Source organism: Melopsittacus undulatus, chromosome 18 (assembly GCF_012275295.1).
Source record: "Melopsittacus undulatus isolate bMelUnd1 chromosome 18, bMelUnd1.mat.Z, whole genome shotgun sequence".
NCBI lineage: Eukaryota > Metazoa > Chordata > Aves > Psittaciformes > Psittaculidae > Melopsittacus > Melopsittacus undulatus.
The window spans coordinates 202,523-220,042 of record NC_047544.1 but is presented as its reverse complement, the minus strand read 5'-3'; the positions used below and the strand labels follow the sequence as shown (position 1 = coordinate 220,042).

At 59.2% G+C, this 17,520-nt stretch overlaps 3 protein-coding genes across 5 annotated transcripts; 1 reads left to right on the top strand and 2 right to left on the bottom strand.

The window, feature by feature from the left end:
• Window positions 1-879: 879 nt before the first annotated feature.
• Window positions 880-4,694, top strand: LOC101876862 (cytosolic purine 5'-nucleotidase-like). Its single transcript, XM_034070461.1, has 18 exons — window positions 880-944; window positions 1,260-1,333; window positions 1,415-1,532; window positions 1,606-1,701; window positions 1,784-1,875; window positions 1,944-2,001; window positions 2,098-2,191; window positions 2,472-2,525; window positions 2,598-2,681; window positions 2,759-2,800; window positions 2,876-2,983; window positions 3,079-3,145; window positions 3,215-3,385; window positions 3,525-3,576; window positions 3,668-3,728; window positions 3,809-3,985; window positions 4,098-4,199; window positions 4,293-4,694. Exons 1-18 carry the CDS (start codon window positions 880-882, stop codon window positions 4,350-4,352), a joined length of 1,575 nt encoding a protein of 524 aa, XP_033926352.1. The 3' UTR covers window positions 4,353-4,694.
• A 1,014-nt stretch (window positions 4,695-5,708) lies between these two features.
• On the bottom strand, window positions 5,709-11,943 carry CKAP2L (cytoskeleton associated protein 2 like). The gene is made up of 9 exons (XM_034070625.1): window positions 11,891-11,943; window positions 11,188-11,254; window positions 9,363-9,429; window positions 8,290-9,170; window positions 7,779-7,971; window positions 7,022-7,177; window positions 6,517-6,580; window positions 6,120-6,237; window positions 5,709-6,042 (listed from the first exon to the last, which is right to left on the bottom strand). Exons 1-9 carry the CDS (start codon window positions 11,916-11,918, stop codon window positions 5,805-5,807), a joined length of 1,812 nt encoding a protein of 603 aa, XP_033926516.1. The 5' UTR covers window positions 11,919-11,943; the 3' UTR covers window positions 5,709-5,804.
• Window positions 11,944-14,014: 2,071 nt separating this feature from the next.
• LOC101877199 (interleukin-1 beta-like) lies at window positions 14,015-16,088 on the bottom strand. 3 transcript variants are annotated; one of them, XM_005140520.3, is made up of 6 exons: window positions 15,633-16,088; window positions 15,499-15,547; window positions 15,240-15,417; window positions 14,964-15,134; window positions 14,696-14,841; window positions 14,015-14,608 (listed from the first exon to the last, which is right to left on the bottom strand). In XM_005140520.3, the coding sequence occupies exons 1-6, from the start codon at window positions 15,920-15,922 to the stop codon at window positions 14,396-14,398; spliced, it is 1,047 nt and encodes a 348-aa protein (XP_005140577.3). In that variant the 5' UTR covers window positions 15,923-16,088; the 3' UTR covers window positions 14,015-14,395. The 3 variants fall into 3 exon arrangements, with proteins under 3 accessions (XP_005140577.3, XP_030908740.2, XP_030908731.2); XM_031052880.2 differs by having other exon boundaries at window positions 15,240-15,547; XM_031052871.2 differs by having other exon boundaries at window positions 14,964-15,417.
• Between the last annotated feature and the right edge of the window lie 1,432 nt (window positions 16,089-17,520).

The window sequence follows — 17,520 nt, the reverse complement described above, 5'->3', positions numbered from 1 at the left end:
CACCAGCGGTGGCTCCATGCTGGGGGGGATGGCCCCAAGTTCTGCCCCATGGCTGCTGCTTGGCCCTGTGCCCTGGGAGGGAGCAGGGACTTGCCTGCCTGATAAGAGCCCCACATCTCTCCTGGTGTCATGGGACTGGGTCTGAACAGCCCGGGGGGGGGGTTATCAGTGCCCCACACCTGGGATGGGGTGGGGGGTGTCCCTGGCTCCCTGTTGCCAGCCCCATGGCAGCAGCTGTGCCTCTGTCCACTCCATGTCCCCATCCCACGGATGCTCCCTCCCATGCAGCCATCCCAGGGGGGGTCAGGGCCGTGCACTGGACCCGCGTCAATCCGGGTGTTGCAAGAGCAGCCGGTGATAGCGGCTGGCACCGGGCCCTGGGGGGGCAGCTCCGTACCCCCGGGGCCCCCTGGGGTGAGGGGATGGGACATCCCCCGGGGGGCCCTGACCCACCGGGATGTGCCCGTTTCCTGCGGGCACTGGGACGTGGGTCCCGTCCCTCCGCTGTGCGGGGCCGGGCAGGGTCCCGGCGCCCATCGGGGCAGCCTCGGGGCGGCAACGGGGCCGGTCCTTGACCCCGGTTAATGATTCGCCGCCGGTCGCCCCCCCGCTACCGTCGGGCAAACACCGGCCCCGGGGGGGGCACCGCAGGGGGGCTGGGGACGGGGAGCCCCCGTTGTGGGTACCGGGAGGCGCTGCCCCATGGAAGGGCACGGGGGGGTCGCCCCGCTCCATTGTGGGGGTCCCCACCGCGGGGTGCCCCATGTCCCGTCCCGGCTGTGGCTCCCGGGGGGGGCCGGGCCGGGGGCCGGGTCGGGGCGGTCCTCGGGGCCCCGTTAAAGCTGCGGCGGCCGCAGGCGCCGGCCCGAGGCGGCCGCGATGGGCAGCGAAGGGGAGCGGGGGCCGGGAGACCCCCGGGGGCTGCGGAGGGACTGTCTGCACCGGTGGGACCGGGAGCCGCGGGGCACGGGGGGGGGCAGGAGATGAGGGAGGGACCTCGGGGGGCAAGAGGGGACAGAGGCTCTGGGGGCCCCCATGTAATGGTGCCGGGGGGAGGTGAACATGGGGGTCACCATCCCCCTTCGTGCCCCCCCCTCCTGCTCCATTTCCAGCTCAAAAGCCCATTTTTCTGCTCCAATAACTCACTTTGGGGCCCTTGTCCAGGGATGGGGGGGGGGGGGGGCCGGTCCCCATCCCCTCCTGATGCCACCCCCCAGCCCTACCCCCCCCCCCCCCCCATAACCCTTCCATCACCGCAGGATCTTTGTGAACCGGAGCCTGGCACTGGAGAAGATCAAATGCTTTGGCTTTGACATGGATTACACCTTGGCCAGTGGGTCTGGGCAGCCTGGGGGGGGTGGGTTGGGGTGACCCCCCCATCCCCTGCCCACACCCCCCATTGCCCCATGTACAGTGTACAAGTCCCCTGACTATGAGGAGTTGGCCTTTGCGCTGCTGCTGCAGCACCTCGTGTCCATCGGGTACCCCCCCGAGATCCTCGCCTACAAATACGACCCCACGTTCCCCACACGGTGAGGGGTGTTCGGGGGGGGGGGGGGGTGTCACGGTGCGGACCCCCCCCCCGCTGATGGGGTGTGCGTGTAGGGGGCTGGTGTTCGATGCCCTGTATGGGAACCTGCTGAAGGTGGATTCTCACGGGAACCTGCTGGTCTGTGCCCATGGCTTCCGCTTCCTCAAGGGGTGAGTGGGGCTGGGACCCCCCCATGGATGAGGGTGCTGGGGGGGCCTCGGTGTGCGCTGCAGCTCAGTGCTCCCTCCCCAGGGCTGAAATCCTGCACTATTACCCCAACAAGTTCATCCAGAGGGATGACATGAAGCGTTTCCACATCCTCAACACCCTCTTCAACCTCACAGGTGAGCCCCCCACCTTGGGGGGTGCTGCCCCACAGCCCCCGTGCCCCCCTCACCCCTCTCCCCCACAGAAGCCCATCTCTATGCCTGCCTCGTGGACTTCTTCACCAACTGCTCCAGATACACCAAGTAAGGGGGGGGGGGAGCTGGTGTATTGGGGAGGGGTTGGGGGGGCTCACTTGGAGCCCCTTCACATTCACCCCCCCCATTTCCCAACCACCGCAGCTGCGACACCGGCTACAAGCACGGGAACCTCTTCATGTCCTTCCGCAGCATGTTCCAGGACGTGCGGGAGGCCATGGACCACGTCCACCTCTCGGTGCGGGCAGGGCTGGGGGTACCGAGGGCTCTGGGGATGCCCCCCCCATACCCCCATACCCATACCCCATACCCCCCCATACCCCCATACCCATACCCCATACCCCCCCATACCCCCATACCCATACCTCATACCCCCCCATACCCCCATACCCATACCCCATAACCCCCCCATACCCCCATACCCACACCCCATAACCCCATACCCCCATACCCATACACCATACCCCCCCCATACCCCCATACCCACACCCCATAACCCCCCCCCGTCCCCTCTGCAGGGCTGCCTGAAGGAGAAGACCCTGGAGAACCTGGAGAAATACGTGGTGAAGGATGTGAGTGTCTGACCCCCTGGACCCCCCCCCAGCGCTGCCCGGGTCCCCCTGTGCTGACCTACCCCTCTCCAGCCCCGTGTGCCGCTGCTGCTGAGCCGCATGAAGGAGGTGGGGAAGGTTTTCCTGGCTACCAACAGCGACTACAACTACACCGATGTGAGCAGGGGTCTGTGTGTGTGTGTACCGGGGGTACAGCACAGGCTGGGGGCTGACAGGGGTGGGTGTCCCCGCAGGCCATCATGTCCTACCTGTTCGACTTCAGTGATGGGGACAAGGTGAGTCTGTCCTCAGCAGGAGGTGCTCGGGGTTGTGGGGTGCCGCACGCAGCCCCTCACTGACCCCCCCTCCAGGCTGGGACCCCGCAGCGCCCCTGGAGGTCCTATTTCGATCTGATCGTGGTGGACACCCGCAAACCGCTCTTCTTTGCCGAGGGCACCGTCCTGCGCCAAGTGAACACGGTGGGGCCGTGGGGCAGGCTGGGCCCCGCAGGGTGCACTGACCCCCGGATGGGCACCGGTGACGGCTCCGGTCCTGGGCTGCTGTTGTCCCGCAGGACACGGGGAAGCTGCGCATCGGGACGTACACGGGGCCCCTCCAGCACTGCACTGTGTACTCCGGGGGTGAGCAGGGCTCCGTGGGCAGCAGGGGGGGATGTGCCCGCACCGAGGCCCTGACCCCGGCTCCCGCAGGCTCCTCGGACGTGGTGTGTGACCTGCTGGGCGTGAAGGGCAAGGAAATCCTCTACATGGGCGACCACATCTTTGGGGACATCCTCAAGTCCAAGAAGCGTCAGGGCTGGAGAACCTTCCTGGTGGTGCCTGAGCTGGTGCGGGAGCTGCAGGTCTGGACAGAGAAGAGCGGTGAGCAGAGCCTGGGAGGACTCGGGGGTCTCCTTCCCCCCCCCCGGCTTCGGTGGCCACATCAGCCCCAGTGGGGCAAGCGCTTGTGCCGGGCAAGGGGGATGCTGCCTGTGCTGAGCCGGCCCCATTGCACCTGCAGAGCTCTTTGAGGAGCTGCGGAGCCTGGATCTGTTCCTGGCGGAGCTGTACCAGTGAGTGGGCATGGGGCAGGCGGGGGGAGGCAGAAGGGGGGTGTGGGCACCCGCAGGGGGGGACCCTCCAGCCGGGTCTGTGGCACTGCAGGCACTTGGACAGCGGCAGCAGCGAGCGCCCGGACATCAGCTCCATCAAGCGCCGGATCCAGGTGATGCTCAGGGGGACACCGGGAGCTCCGGTACCAACAGTGCCACGGTGCCGGTGCCCTGACCCCCGCTGCACCCGCAGAAAGTCACGCATGAGATGGACATGTGCTATGGGAAGATGGGCAGCCTGTTCCGCTGCGGCTCGCGCCAGACGCTGTTTGCCAACCAGCTGATGCGCTATGCAGACCTCTATGCTGCCTCCTTCATCAACTTCCTCTACTACCCATTCAGTTACCTCTTCCGGGCCCCCCCAGTCCTGGTAAGCGGCTCACAGCCCCCCCCGTGCCTCAGTTTCCCTGAGGGAAGCGTTGGGAGGCACCAAGCCCTCGGCTGGTGGGGGTCAGCCCCTCTCAAGGCCTCCCCCCATGCAGATGGCTCACGAGTCCACGGTGGAGCACGGCCGTGGGGATGCAGGTGATGCTGGCACAGCCCTGGCACCGTGGCTGGCCCAGCACGGCCACCCCAGCCCGCAGGTGAGGCGCAGGGATGAGGCCATAGGATTGGCAGCACCAGCACCCTGGTGCTGTGGGGTCCTGTGCCCACTGAGCCCCTCACCTTGGCCTCAGGTTGCTGCTGTACCCCAGGACTCCAGCGGGGAGGAGGAGGAGGATGATGGAGAAGCCTGATGCTGACCCTCAGGAAGGGGTTCGATGGCCTCTGGGCACCCCAGCTCCTCCCATCACTGGGAGCGCTGCTGGGGGTGTCTCTGGACCCCCCTGCACCATCGGTGCTCCTGCAGCACCTCCAGCATCAGAGGATGCTCAAGCATTGAGGGCTCTGCAGGCGGCTGCTGCTCCCCAGGGTTCCCTTCACCTGCCCTGGCTCTCCTCTGCCTCTGCCCTTCCCTATTTATGAGATACTCAAACTCCTGCACAACAGAGATGTAGAATTGGCTGTTCTGAAGGAAAACGCAGGCGAGTGAAGCCCCTGGCTGAGGGTGGCAGCTCAGAGGGCAGTGATGCCCATCAGCAGTGCCCTGCATCCCCTTGGGAGCCTCAGGCTGCAGCCAGGCCCCCCAGACTTGTCCCAGCATCAACGTTTCTCAATAAAGATGCTGCACCAATGCTGGTGGTGGCGATGCTGAGAGGAGGGGAAAGGGGGGGCTGAGGACAGAACCGCTGCTTGATGGAGACCAGGAGATGACATCGGGCTCCCTTTCACCTCCTCAGCACAGGGAAAATGGTCCCAGCCTCAGCAGCTGCATGTGTCTGGGTGGGGGACAGCCCTTGGGGGTGGCTGGGGCTGCTATGGGGCACTGCAAATGGGGCTGCACCCCCAGAGCATGAGCAGCAGCCCATGGAGGGGACTCTACTGCACACCCCCCTGCAATCCTGATCCAGCTCTGGGCCCATAACACCAGCGGGATGTGGAGCTGCTGGAATGAAGCCAGAGGAGGCCATGGAGCTGCTGCGAGGGCTGGAGCAGCTCTGCTCTGGAGCCAGGCTGAGAGAGCTGGGCTGGGGCAGCCTGGACAAGAGAAGGCTCCTGAAGGGGAGACCTGAGAGCAGCTCCAGTGCCTAAAGGGGCTGCAGGAAAGCTGGAGAGGGGCTTGGGACAAGGGATGTAGGGACAGGCCAAGGGGAATGGCTTGAACCTGCCCAAGAGAGGGGAGACTGAGCTGAGCTCTTAGGCAGAAGCTGTTCCCTGTGAGGGTGCTGAGGCGCTGGCACAGGGTGCCCAGAGCAGCTGTGGCTGCCCCATCCCTGGCAGTGCTCAAGGCCAGGTTGGACACAGGGGTTGGAGCAGCTGCTCCAGTGGAAGGGGTCCCTGCCCGTGGCAGGGGTTGGAGCTGGAGGAGCTTTAAGTTCCCTTCCAACCCAAACCAGTCTCTGAGCCTAGGAGGTGCCACAGGCAGACTTACATCATCCTACTGCAGGAAAAATCACAGCCAAGCAGCCACGGGCAGGCCCAGCGGACACCCCTGCCCCCCCCCCCCCCCAATCCTCAATGAATCCTTACAGGGTTTATTTATAACAGTGCTTATATATTTAAAAACAGGCTTATTATCATGTACAACACATACGTATTTACAGCTGACAGGCAACAAGAGGAGTCTGTGAAGTGCAGGGCAGCAGCTCTCAGGGGGATGGATACAAACTGAGCCCCTCCAGCTCCGCCACCTCTGGCAAAGCCTTGTTCCTCCGGAAGAAGAACTGAGTCTCCTCCTCAGCATCCAGGATCTCAGTGAGGGATGACACCACTGGGTCATGGTCCTTCAGCAGCTCCAGGTAGCGGCTCCCAGCCCGCTCTATGCGCAGTGAGCGCCGCACAGGCGTCAGGAATTTCACCTCTGGGCCTTGCAGCAGCTCCTTCTCTCTGCACAGAAGAGAAGAGGCCTTCAGGTAAGCCCTGCAGTGAGCAGAGGCACACGGGTGTTTGCTGCTCAGCCTTACCTGGGCGCAGAGGTAACCTTTAACTTGATTGAAGGAGGCAGGCTGGTCAGGGACCTGCCTGGCAGGCAGGGCTGCCTCGGGGTCTTGGGCTCCTCAGGGCCTGGATGTGACTTTGCCCCTGGCAGGAGAGGCAAACGGCAGCACAGTTGCAGAGAGGGCAGAACAGGGCAGCTGGGGAGGGAGCTGAACACGCTCCAGCCACGGCAAGGGCATCTCACTGCAGAGCCATGGGGCCAGGCCCATCCCCAGCCCTGCTTTTGAGGTTCATTCACAACACTCGGTCTCCATCAGAGCCAAGGGTGCTGGGACAGAGTGCAAACCGTGCTGCTTCCCTGCCTGCAGCAACCAGGGAACCCCAGCCTGCCCCTGCTCCACTGGCCTCACATGCACGTGTTACCTTCTGGTGCTTGGTCTTCAGCCTTCAGAATATTAAAGACAACTCTTCTGACCTCGTGCAGCGGCTGCAGGGAAAGCAGAGTGGAGGTCAGGGCAGGCCTGACTTGGGAATGGAGATCAGTTACAACCAAATAGGAGAAAAGCTTTTTGCTTCATCCATGCTGGAGACAGTGGCAGAAGGCTGCAGGATTCCCCCTCTCCAAGGGTGAGCTGTCAGCACACAGCCTCAGCCACAAACCCCACCACATGCTGCAGTTGTGCCGCCCAGAACCAGCACTGAGCTGCTGGCACATCACCCAGCTACAGCTCCAACACAGCACAGGGTGCATACACTTCCTGGCCCCATTGCCAGCCACACGGACCCGCTGGCTGGGCTGAGTGAAGCCAAAGGTGTCAAAGTGGGACCAGCAGCTCTGAAGGGCTTTTCCTCACAGTGTCTGGTGCTGCTAAAGTCATCCCAGAATCCAGCCTTGGGATGTGGAGGAAATGTGCTCCTGCACACTTACCACAGCACCAGCACAGACTGCAGCTCTGTACAGCCTCTCTGCATCAAAGGGGCCACTCCGCGCCAGCAGCTTCGCTTTGCAGACCCAGAATTTGGCACATTTCTCTGCCTGGGGCACATGGGACATCACCTCCAAGATCTCCTCGGTCTCAACACCCTGCAGGAAGGACAAGGTCCCAGAGGTGTCAATGGCAAGGGCCAGGGATGCGCACCAGGAAGCTGTTGGTGCACAGCCGCTCTCCCAGTGCTCGATAGGGAAGGGGGGTCTGAAGGGGCAGCAATTCCATGACTGTGGACATGTAATAGTTTTCCTGCCTCAATTTTAGCCTTTGTAAAGTTAGCCTGGTATTTCAGAGGGATGCTGAGGGGTAAGTTCCTCAGTGCTGGCACTAACAGTCACCAAGCCCCAGAGCAGGGCTGCTGGTCAGTGTTCCCAGAGGTGATGCTGCACCGTGGCTGTGATGTCTCCCAGGGACATGCCTCAAGCTGGCTCACTCAGCCTGGGCTGCTGCTGCAGCCAGACAGCAGCAATGACACACACGTGCCCCCCGTGACCAGGTATGGCTCCATCCTCCCCATTGCACTGCAAGCCTTTGGCCTATCCATAACTCCCTGAAGACTTGAGATGCTAACCTCTGTCAACATGAACATCTGCTCCAAGCCCTCTGTGCAGCTGGGGGAACATGGCCCTACCCTCATCTCCCAAGAAGCTCCAGGGGAAGAGGAGCCCATCCAAGCAGCTTCTTTCCCATTCTCACCTCCTCAATGAGCTTCAAGCACTCGGTTAATACATCATTGACCTTCCCCAAGCAATGCTCCTCTGGTTTCTCCTGCTTTTCTTTCTCCTTGACATTTCTGCAGGGCAGCTCCACTGCCTTCTTCTGTAGCAGCACCATAGGTGGCCGTTTGTACGTCTTGCCTTTGGATGCCAACCACTCTTCCAGCTGTTTCCTGTCAAAGGACGCAGGGATCACTGTCACCACCCCAGCAGACCACCAGCACTCACTGGCTACTGCTTTCCCTGGGAATCTCCCTCTAGCCACCTTCAGCAGCTCGGGGAGAACATCTACCCTCAGCTGGTCCAGACGAACCCAAGGCATCACTGAACCTCAAACCCACCCTCCTCTTTTCTGGGGCATCAGCCTCACACAGTTCACAAGTCAGGGGACTTCTGTTGTCAGCAGATTGGTGCAGGTTCCCCCAGTTAAACCCTTCCAGGGGACAGCAGAGTTCATAGACAGGACAGAGTTGGCCAAAGCTGCCACTTACCTGCGATCTGCTGCCGGGTTCTTGGGAACACGCCTCGCCTGTATGCCACGTGTCGTCGGCAGCTCTGGTTTAAGCCTCTCTTTCCTCGTACAATTGCCTTCAGCTGCTTGAGTTTTGGAGCCATGTGTGCTGCAAGGCTGGTTGTGGGGGACTGTCCCTTGCGATGCTGCTGCACATCTGGGAGGCATCACCTTCATGCCCCTCCTGTCCACCTCCCCTTTAGCCAGGGACCTTTGCCACGGCACAGGGCCCCCTGGCTTCAGGCTGTTCAGGTTTGTGGAGCCCTGGGGCCCACCAGAGGCCAGAGGCTGTGTGGGAGATCTTCTCATGTGAAGGGTTCTACTCTGGCGCTCAAGGACTCCCACTGGGAACGTGCAGAGTGGTTTCTCTGGAGCCTGCCTTCCTGTGGTTGGTTTTGCCTGGTTTGCCCCTGGGTTTTTAGGTAGCAAAGGATTAGAGCAGGTAGCAGCGCGTGGCCAAGGGGACTGCAGAGTTTTGGTACTTGGGTTTTGAGACGTGTTCTTTGAGCCTAGCAGGGTTTTCCTCAATCTATCCTCAGATGGCTCTTCCTTAACCTGGTGGTTATTCCTTCTGTCCTTTGGGCCCATGCCTGTTCTTGGCTTTGTGGCTGAGCCTTGCCTGTGAGCCAGGATGCGTGTGGAGGTCGGTGCACAGTCGTTCTCTCTGTTGCACACCAGTCTGTCCTCCAGACCCTCATTTGGAGGGCAAGCTGTCCCAGGAGAGGGGTGGTCCCCTCCAGTCGGAGGTGCTGCAGTGGGGTCAGTGCTTGAAGCATGGCCTGCACGCCACTTGGGTTTGGCACCAACCTCACCATCACCCTTCCCCTTGCTCCCAAGAACATCCTTCTTGTTGCTGTCAGCCTGGAGACAACAAATGAACCTCAGGTCAGTCCTGCCCCAGCCCAGGGATGACAAAGCACTTGTCAACAGAACAGGAACACAGCAGGCTGCAGACCCTGTTCGGGGTCAGGAACTCACAGCCCTCATCTGGGGACCCTGTTTGGCCCAGACTCCCTTCAAGCACAAAACCAGACTCAAAAGATTTCTACTTACATGCTGCAATTTAGAAACTGGTTCTAAGGGAGGATTTGGATGATTCGTCCGGTCCTTTAGAAAGGGTCTGTAGGAAGTCAAATACCAGGCACTTAAAAGCTATTGCACAAAACTGCTGATGTCTCAGTCACAAGAACTAGAAGAACCTTTTGGAAACCAAAGAACTATCAAGGAAGTACCATATTGCACCCAAAAAGTAGCACAACCCAGTCCTGCATCCAACTCTGGAGGCCTCAGTACAGGAAAGACATGGACCTGTTGGAGAGAGCCCAGACAAGGGCCACAAAAACGTTCAGATGGATGGAGCATCTCACCTGTAGGAAAGGCTGAGAGAGTTGGGGCTGCTCAGTCTGGAGGAGGCTGCAGGGAGATGTTAATGCAGCCTCTCAGCTCTTAAAAGGGGGCTTATAAGAAAGATAGGAAGAGACTTTTCAGCAGGGCCTGTTGCGACCAGATGAGGGGTGATGGGTTTAAACTAAGAGGGAAGATTCAGACTGGATGGGAAAAAGAAACTGTGTACAATGAGGGTGGTAAAACACTGGCACAGGTTGCCCAGAGAGGTGGTGGATGCCCCATCCTGTATGTGGCTCTGGGCAACCTGAGCTAGATGAAGCACCTGCTCATTGCAGGGGTTGGACTAGGTGGCTTTTGAAGGTCCCTTCCAATCCAACCCATGATTCTATGGCTGACATCCAAGGTTGCCACAAAACTGCTGGCTTTCACTGACAATAGAAGCAAGCACAACAGCTCCTGCAGGCAGTGGGTCCGCAGGTTTGAGGCTCCCGCTGCTGCTGTCGTGCTGTGGGTCACAGCAGCACCCCAGAGTTCAGTGTGTCCCCAGTGTGTCCTCAGTGCAGCCCAGGCACTGGGAGCAGAGCAGGGAGGGTGGAGAGCAGCGCTGGCTGTCAGCTCCCCTCATCCTGCCCTCCTCCTCCTCCCTGAAACGCAGGCAGTGCTGTGGTTCTCCCACCCCTTGCTCTGGGGCCTGCAGCTCAGCCATTAGGGAAGATTAATGCCTGTGCAGGCTTTTTCCTGTAATGAAAGAGCCCGGAGAGTTAGATGATTGTCCTCTATGCAAGTGGTGTTCTAAGCCAGAAAGATAATGAAGCTTCTCTGCTAGTTTCCATTGTATCAGTGGTGTTTTCCAGAGCCCTGGTACCAGGGACTGTTTTGCTCTTTGTGGTCTCAGATCCCACTTCCCTTCATCTTCTCCCCCACTGAGGTTTACAGCTTCCCCTGCACTACAGTGTCATGAGGAATACTCACTGGTTCAGGTTTGCCAAGCTCAGCAGGAAGGTGCCTCACTGCCCTCACACAGGCAGGAACTGAGCAGGGCAGAGCCAGGTGACTCCCTGAGCACATGGATGGGACTTTCTAAATGCACTGAGAATGGCCCTTCCTAATGAAAGGGCTGTTAAAGAGCAGTGACGAGATGTGAGCCACCCCTTATTCAAGGCCCAGCTACGAAGCTGAGCTGTTGGCACAAAGGCTGATGCTGCCAGGCGCAAGCACTGGGATGAGAAAGCTTCACAGAGGCTCAGAAAACACCCGGAAAGGACAATATGAACCAGCAGGAAATGTCAGCATTCATCAACACTCAAACCAGCCCTTTGGCTCTGCTGCCAGTGCTGCTGGATGCCATGGGGCCATCCCAGGTGCTGCTCTGGCAGCGAGGCACAGGCAGGAGGTGTTCTTCATACACCACTGCAGTGAGAAGAGAGACCCCTAGCAAGGCAGGAAAAGCCACATACACCTCAGAAACACAGAGTGAGTTGTGATGGAAAGGACCTTTACAGAACACCTCATCCAAGCCCCGTGTCCTTACCTTGCACTCGAGCATTTTGGCTTTCCTCTGGCTGCGACATAGTCCTGGAGCCATCTCCTCTGCTCATCTGCAAAGAGACGGTAGGAAATGCAGCACACACACAACAGCCTCAGTACGAATGTGTTCTACACTCACAGCACTACTGCACCGCTCTGACAATGCTGCTTCCAGCACCCAGTGCTGCCCAGCGCTCACTGGTCCATGACCAGAGCTCTCCAGCACTCGCAGCTGATGCTGCTTAAAACCTCAGCTGTGCAGGGCTTGGGCAACCTCCAGAAGGAAAGGGAAGGTGTTGCCGATGACCCTGCTTCAGCTGCACAGCCCATAAGGCTGTAGCTGCTGTGGCCAAGCCCCTGCTAGCACAGGCGGGTGACAGTGGGGGGGGTGACAGGGGATACCTCTGACACCTCGGGTCTGCTGCGGTCCAGCACTGCCCATCCCCAGGGCCCTACAACACCCGTCTGACAGAGAGAGCAGCCCGGAGCTCTGGGGGGGCCTCAGCCCCACAGAGCGCCCCACTGCTCCCTCCCTTCTGCACCCCACCGGGACAGCCCCAGCCCAGGGTCAGCCGCTATGGCCCCAGCCGCTCCTGGCCCGTTCCAGCGGGATGAGCCCCTGCTCCCCCCCCCCCCCACCCCACCCCACCCCCCACCGGACAGGGCCCCACATCCCCCCCGGCCCCACACAGACCCCCGACACTCACCCCGAGGCCGCAGCGCAGCCCGCTCCATGGCAAGCACCCACACCCACCACCAACCGCCGCGCGGCTCTTATTGGAGAACGCCTTCTTCAAACCGACCAATGGAGAGCGAGAAACCGCCGGCAACTGGCGGGGTCTGTGGGCGAGCGGAGCTGTGATTGGCTAGAGCGGGCAGCGGGGGCGGTAACAACGCGGTGGGCGGAGCAAGGACATGGGCGGGGCCCGGAGCAGGGGAACTTCATTGGCTGCTGCCACGTCCATTAGACCTGGTTTCCACCAATCATGGTGTGTGGGGCGGGACGTGCTGAGGCAGGACCGGGTCACGTTATGTCATGGCAGGCTGTGCCTGACCATGCTGTGCCAGAGCGTTCCACACTACACCGTGCCATAGAATGACATGCTATGCCATGCCATGCCATGTCACCATCTAAACCTGCCCTGGTGCAGCTTGAGGCCGGTTCCTCTTGTCCCATCCCTTGTTCCTTGGGAGCAGAGCCCAGCCCCTCCTGGCTCCATCCTCCTGCAGGCACTTGGAGGAGCCATCAGGTCTCCCCTGAGCCTTCTCTTCTCCATCTGAACCCCCCATGTCCCTCAGCCCTTCCCCATCTCTTGTGCTCCAGGCCCTGCTCCAGCTCCGTTCCCTTCTCTGGCCCCATCCAGCACCTCAAGGTCTCTCTTGCAGTGAGGAGCCCAGAGCTGAGCACAGGATTCAGGTGCAGCCTCCCCAGTGCCCAGCACAGGGGCACAATCCCTGCCCTGGCCCTGCTGCTGCACTGGTGCTGATCCAGGCCAGGGTGCTGGAGGCTGCCTGGGCACAAGCTGCTCATGCTCAGCTCCATCAATCAGCACCTCCAGCTCCTTCCCTATGAGCAGTTTCCAGCCACTCTGCCCCAATGAACGACAGGTTCCAAAACGACATGAGTTTATTGCAGCACCAGGTGCTGGAGGATTGCTCTGCCTGTCTCATGCACCCAGAAGAGACAGTTCACAGCTTGTGTACCTTCATTATATACGTACTTCTTATATTGCTGTGAAATGCTCACCCAATTCCCATTCCTCATATTAATGGGAATTTAGGCAGACAATGTCATGGCACAGGCACCGTGAATTTGAGGAGTGGCCCCTGGAGATCATGGAATTCTTGTAGCCTTGCCTGTGGCTATGTCTCTATATGCAGTGAATTACTAATCTAATTCAGTATCAATTCCACATGAGGCTTTAACACTATGGCCACACTATGCCACAGCATACTACAGGATGCCATGCAGTGCCACACCACATCACAGCCGGGCCATAGCACACCAGAACATGCCATGCCACACCATGTCCCATGGTGCTGCAGCCGCAGTGGCAAACCCCCCCAGCCAGCCCCCAGCTGCAGGAAGATCCTGCTTGAGCCAGCCAAGCCGGCAGGCTATGGGGTGACCCACACCCCTAGGCATTGCACCCAGGCCTGGAGAGCCCAGAAAGCACCTGAAACTGCAGGATGTCTCCATCCATACACCACTCCCCACATGATTTCACCTTGGTGAGACACCAGTCTGGGAAACCTTTTATTTCCACCGCCATTACCAACACATTCCAGATAACAAAACCACATTATTTCCAATAAATATTGAAACAAGGGGAACATAAAATCACAAAATGGAATATATAAACCTTTAAAATTAGTTGTAAGTAATGTTAAGTTCAATGGCTTTGTAGCAGTAGCAGTGGAAATTACTGAGGTGCTTAGTACATAGAAGAAAACATAGAGTCCAGCTAGAGAACATACTGGCATAAGATAAATCGTTCTAGTTGAGGTAGTTTAAAGAAAAACAGGCTAGAAAAACAGGATACAGGTATAGGGAGTATCTGGGAATAGCAGGTGTCCAGGATGGGCTATGGGTAAACTAACTGATAAGTAGGAGGACAAGGGGACTGTTATGTCTCTGGTGCTAAGGAACGAACTAAACTGGTGTAAACAGCTACTGCACATGCTTCAGAGGCTGCCAGAAGTGATGAAGATTGTTGGAAGAAGTAAACAACCCTCAGAGACCACCACCACAGTTCTGTACGCATGCGGGGAGCTTTCTGGAAAGTGATGTAATCCATACGTAGCCTCATGAATATGTATGTGTGCCCAGGGACTATATAAGGATGGCTTGTGTAGCAACAGGGGAGACACACGTTAGGTGGAGCTATCTCCCGTGTCTCTCGGCGCCGCAATAAAGAATACCTGCTTGTCAGCTTGAAAACTGTGTTGGCAAGTTTGTTCCTGGAGTTTTCTCCGAATCAATATACAATAAGTTAAAAGCAAGAGGTGTTACACAATAAATAAACCCAAAAGCACTGGATATACACAATAAATAAGCACAAATAGGGGTGGGTTGGGCCAATAGGGCCCAGAGATGCTATTTCACCTGAAATAGATGGAGAGGATGGGGGGTCCCACTGGGATTTGTACTTGGTACATACGGCCTGAGAACCAGCAACTGCCGGTTGGGTTGGGTTGGGAGCAGGGGCTGCTCAGTGCCTGCTCAGCTCATAAGTGGCAATGTTGACCTGGTCGGGTTGGTTGGTGATGCTGACGGGCTGGCGGGGCTGCAGGGAGGTGCAGATGAACCAGCCAGGGAAGGCAGCCGACTCAAAGCGTGTGGTGCCCTCGGTTGGGCTGTCCAGGCGGTAGAAGATGAAGCGGGTCAGCTCCACACTCTCAATGTCCCTCCTGACGTCGGCTTCCTACAACCGAGGGGTGAAATGGGATTCAGGGTGAGGTGGAGCCCCCAGACCCATCCGAGATGGTGCCAGTGGGACCCCCCCACTCACCTCAAGCTGCAGCACGGGCTCAGCACCGCTCATCACACATGACATGTAGAGTTGGTAGCCCTTGATGCCCAATGCCACTGGCACCCGCCCAGTCCCTGGGCCACCCTGTGATGACTGAGGACGGTACAGAGCGATGTTGAGCTTCACTGCAGAAAGAAGGAGTGAGTTAATGGGCGATTGTGGAGCTATGGGATGGCACCTCTGTGGTCCTGGAGACACTGGGTCTGTTTGGGGATAGGGACATTGGGTCAGGACTGTGTCTCCTTACCTTTCCGCCCAGCAGAGGGTCCCTGCAGGTGCAGGGCCACCAGCTGAGTGGGTGACTCCAGCACGAAGCACTTCTGGTCAATATCAAGGATGTCGAAGGACTGGGAGCGGGTGTAGCGATAGACAGGGGCTCCAGCGTAGCTGCAGTTAATTCGCTGGAAGGGGACGGGCTCTGTGGGGAGGGAGACAGTCAGGGGGATGTTGATGATCCCCATTGCAGGAGCATCCCCCAGGAGCATCCGCCACCCGGGTTGACACCCTGACATCACCCCCATACCGAAAATATCATCCAGGAAGTCCCCAAGGTCACTGTCAGCAAACTCCTTGTGTGCTGGTTTGGTCAGAGCCGCCACAAGGACAGCAGCCTGGCGAAAGGTCCTGGCAGGGTGTCCCTTGGTCACAGTCACCTGGATGCCCACCCCAGGCGATGCCACCTCCAAGTCCAGTTGGGGTTTCTGGGGAGGAAAGGGGATGTGGGGTGAGAGTCCAGCTTCTCCACACAGGGGTCTCACTGTTTCCACCACACCAGTTATTACCTTCTGCAGGCAGAGGCAGTCAGGGCCATAAAACATCTCCTCATTCAGGCTAAAAGGCAAAGGGAGAAGGTGAAGCCACGGCCACCACAGCAGCATCACATGCCCCACGTCCCCTCCGGCACAGCCGTGCTTACCTGCTGCTCTCCAGTATGTCCAAATCAGGGACGAATGCCATCTCCTCTGCTGACTGCAAGACCTGCTGGTACCTGTTGAGTGCTGCGGCACCCGGCTGCCTGCTCCTGCCTGTGCTGCCTGTGGGTGCTCTCTGAGCCTGCTGTTGGGGTGGTGGGTTTTCAAGGGCCTCCAAAGGAAGTGCCGTCAGAGCGGGTTTTCCACCTTTCGCAATGCTTGGGTTTGCCCAGTTCCTCCAGAGATACTGAGAGGTTTGGGGGTTGTCCCTGAGCAGCACTGTGGGGCTGAGCATGGGGCTGTGTGCATGGAAGAACGGGGGGATGCTTTGGGGTTGGGGTGTGGAGCAGAGAGTAGGGCTGATGCTCCAGGACTGGTGTGTGGGGCAGAGAACAGTTTGGTGTCAATGTCTGGGACCAGTGCTTGTGTGCCAGCTCTCAGTGGCTGGGCTGCCCCAGCAGGGACTGCCCCAGCCCCATCCCCATCCCCATCCCACTATGATGACAACCACCCTCGTCAGGGCTGGAGCTGCACTGCCCCGGAAGGTGCCTGTGGCGCAAGTGCTGCAGCTCCACCATTTCCCCACGGCTTCCTCCTACGCTGCCTTGGCCCACAGCACAAGCAGGGCTCTCCCCATAGCCCCTCCTGTCCACACCACCCCATACCAGTACCCTGCTGTCCCCTTGCTCCCTTGTGCTCACCTCGAGGCCACAGGCTTTATGGACAGCCTGACTTTGGGGACGCTCCTTGCCATGGCCTGGCAGGCTCCCTGCTCTGCCACACATCCATCCAGGGTGCCGGTGGTTGCGCCACACTGGATGTGCGTGGCTGGACTTGCATGGCTGTGGTGCTTTCCTGGGTCCTGTTTCACTTCCCCAACGCTGTCTGCACCCTGAGCTTCCAAGAGCTCCAGCGGGTGCTGCCCTGACTCACCCTGCAGGAAACAGCCCTGCTGCCAGCTCAGCTCTCATGCTGTAGGTACCATCACAGCTCTCACGCTGTAGGTACCATCACAGCTCTCACGCTGTAGGTACCATCACAGCTCTCACGCTGTAGGTGCCATCACAGCTCTCACACTGTAGGTACCATCACAGCTCTCACGCTGTAGGTACCATCACAGCTCTCATGCTGTAGGTACCATCACAGCTCTCACGCTGTAGCTACCATCACAGCTCTCACGCTGTAGGTACCATCACAGCTCTCATGCTGTAGGTACCATCACAGCTCTCACGCTGTAGGTACCATCACAGCTCTCATGCTGTAGGTACCATCACAGCTCTCATGCTGTAGGTACCATCACAACCCCTGTGCTCTCCCTCGCACATTGAAGCAGAAAGCACGTTAGGAACCAGAGCACACACAGAAGCTTTGGGATGTGCCTCCTGCGCAGCCCTGCCTGTGCCCCTCTCTGAGGCCTGCTTGTGGTCACCGTGCAGGGGTGCCCAGCAGGACAGAGCTCCCCGGGGTCATACTGGGGTGCCCCGTGCCGTGGTGGGGGTTCCCAGCCTGTCCTGAGGTCCCCAGGTCATATTGAGGGTCTCTGGTCTGCACTGGGGTCCCCAGGCCATACTGGTCTCCCCAGTCCATACTAGGGTCCACAGGCTGTACAGGGGCCCACAGACCATACTGGTCTCTCCAGTCCATACTGGGGTCCACAGGCTGTAGAGGGGCCCACAGACCATACTGGTCTCTCCAGTCCATACTAGGGTCCACAGGCTGTATAGGGGCCCACAGGCCATACTGGTCTCTCCAGTCCATACTGGGGTCCACAGGCTGTAGAGGGGCCCACAGACCATACTGGTCTCTCCAGTCCATACTAGGGTCCACAGGCTGTAGAGGGGCCCACAGACCATACTGGTCTCCCCAGTCCATACTAGGGTCCACAGGCTGTAT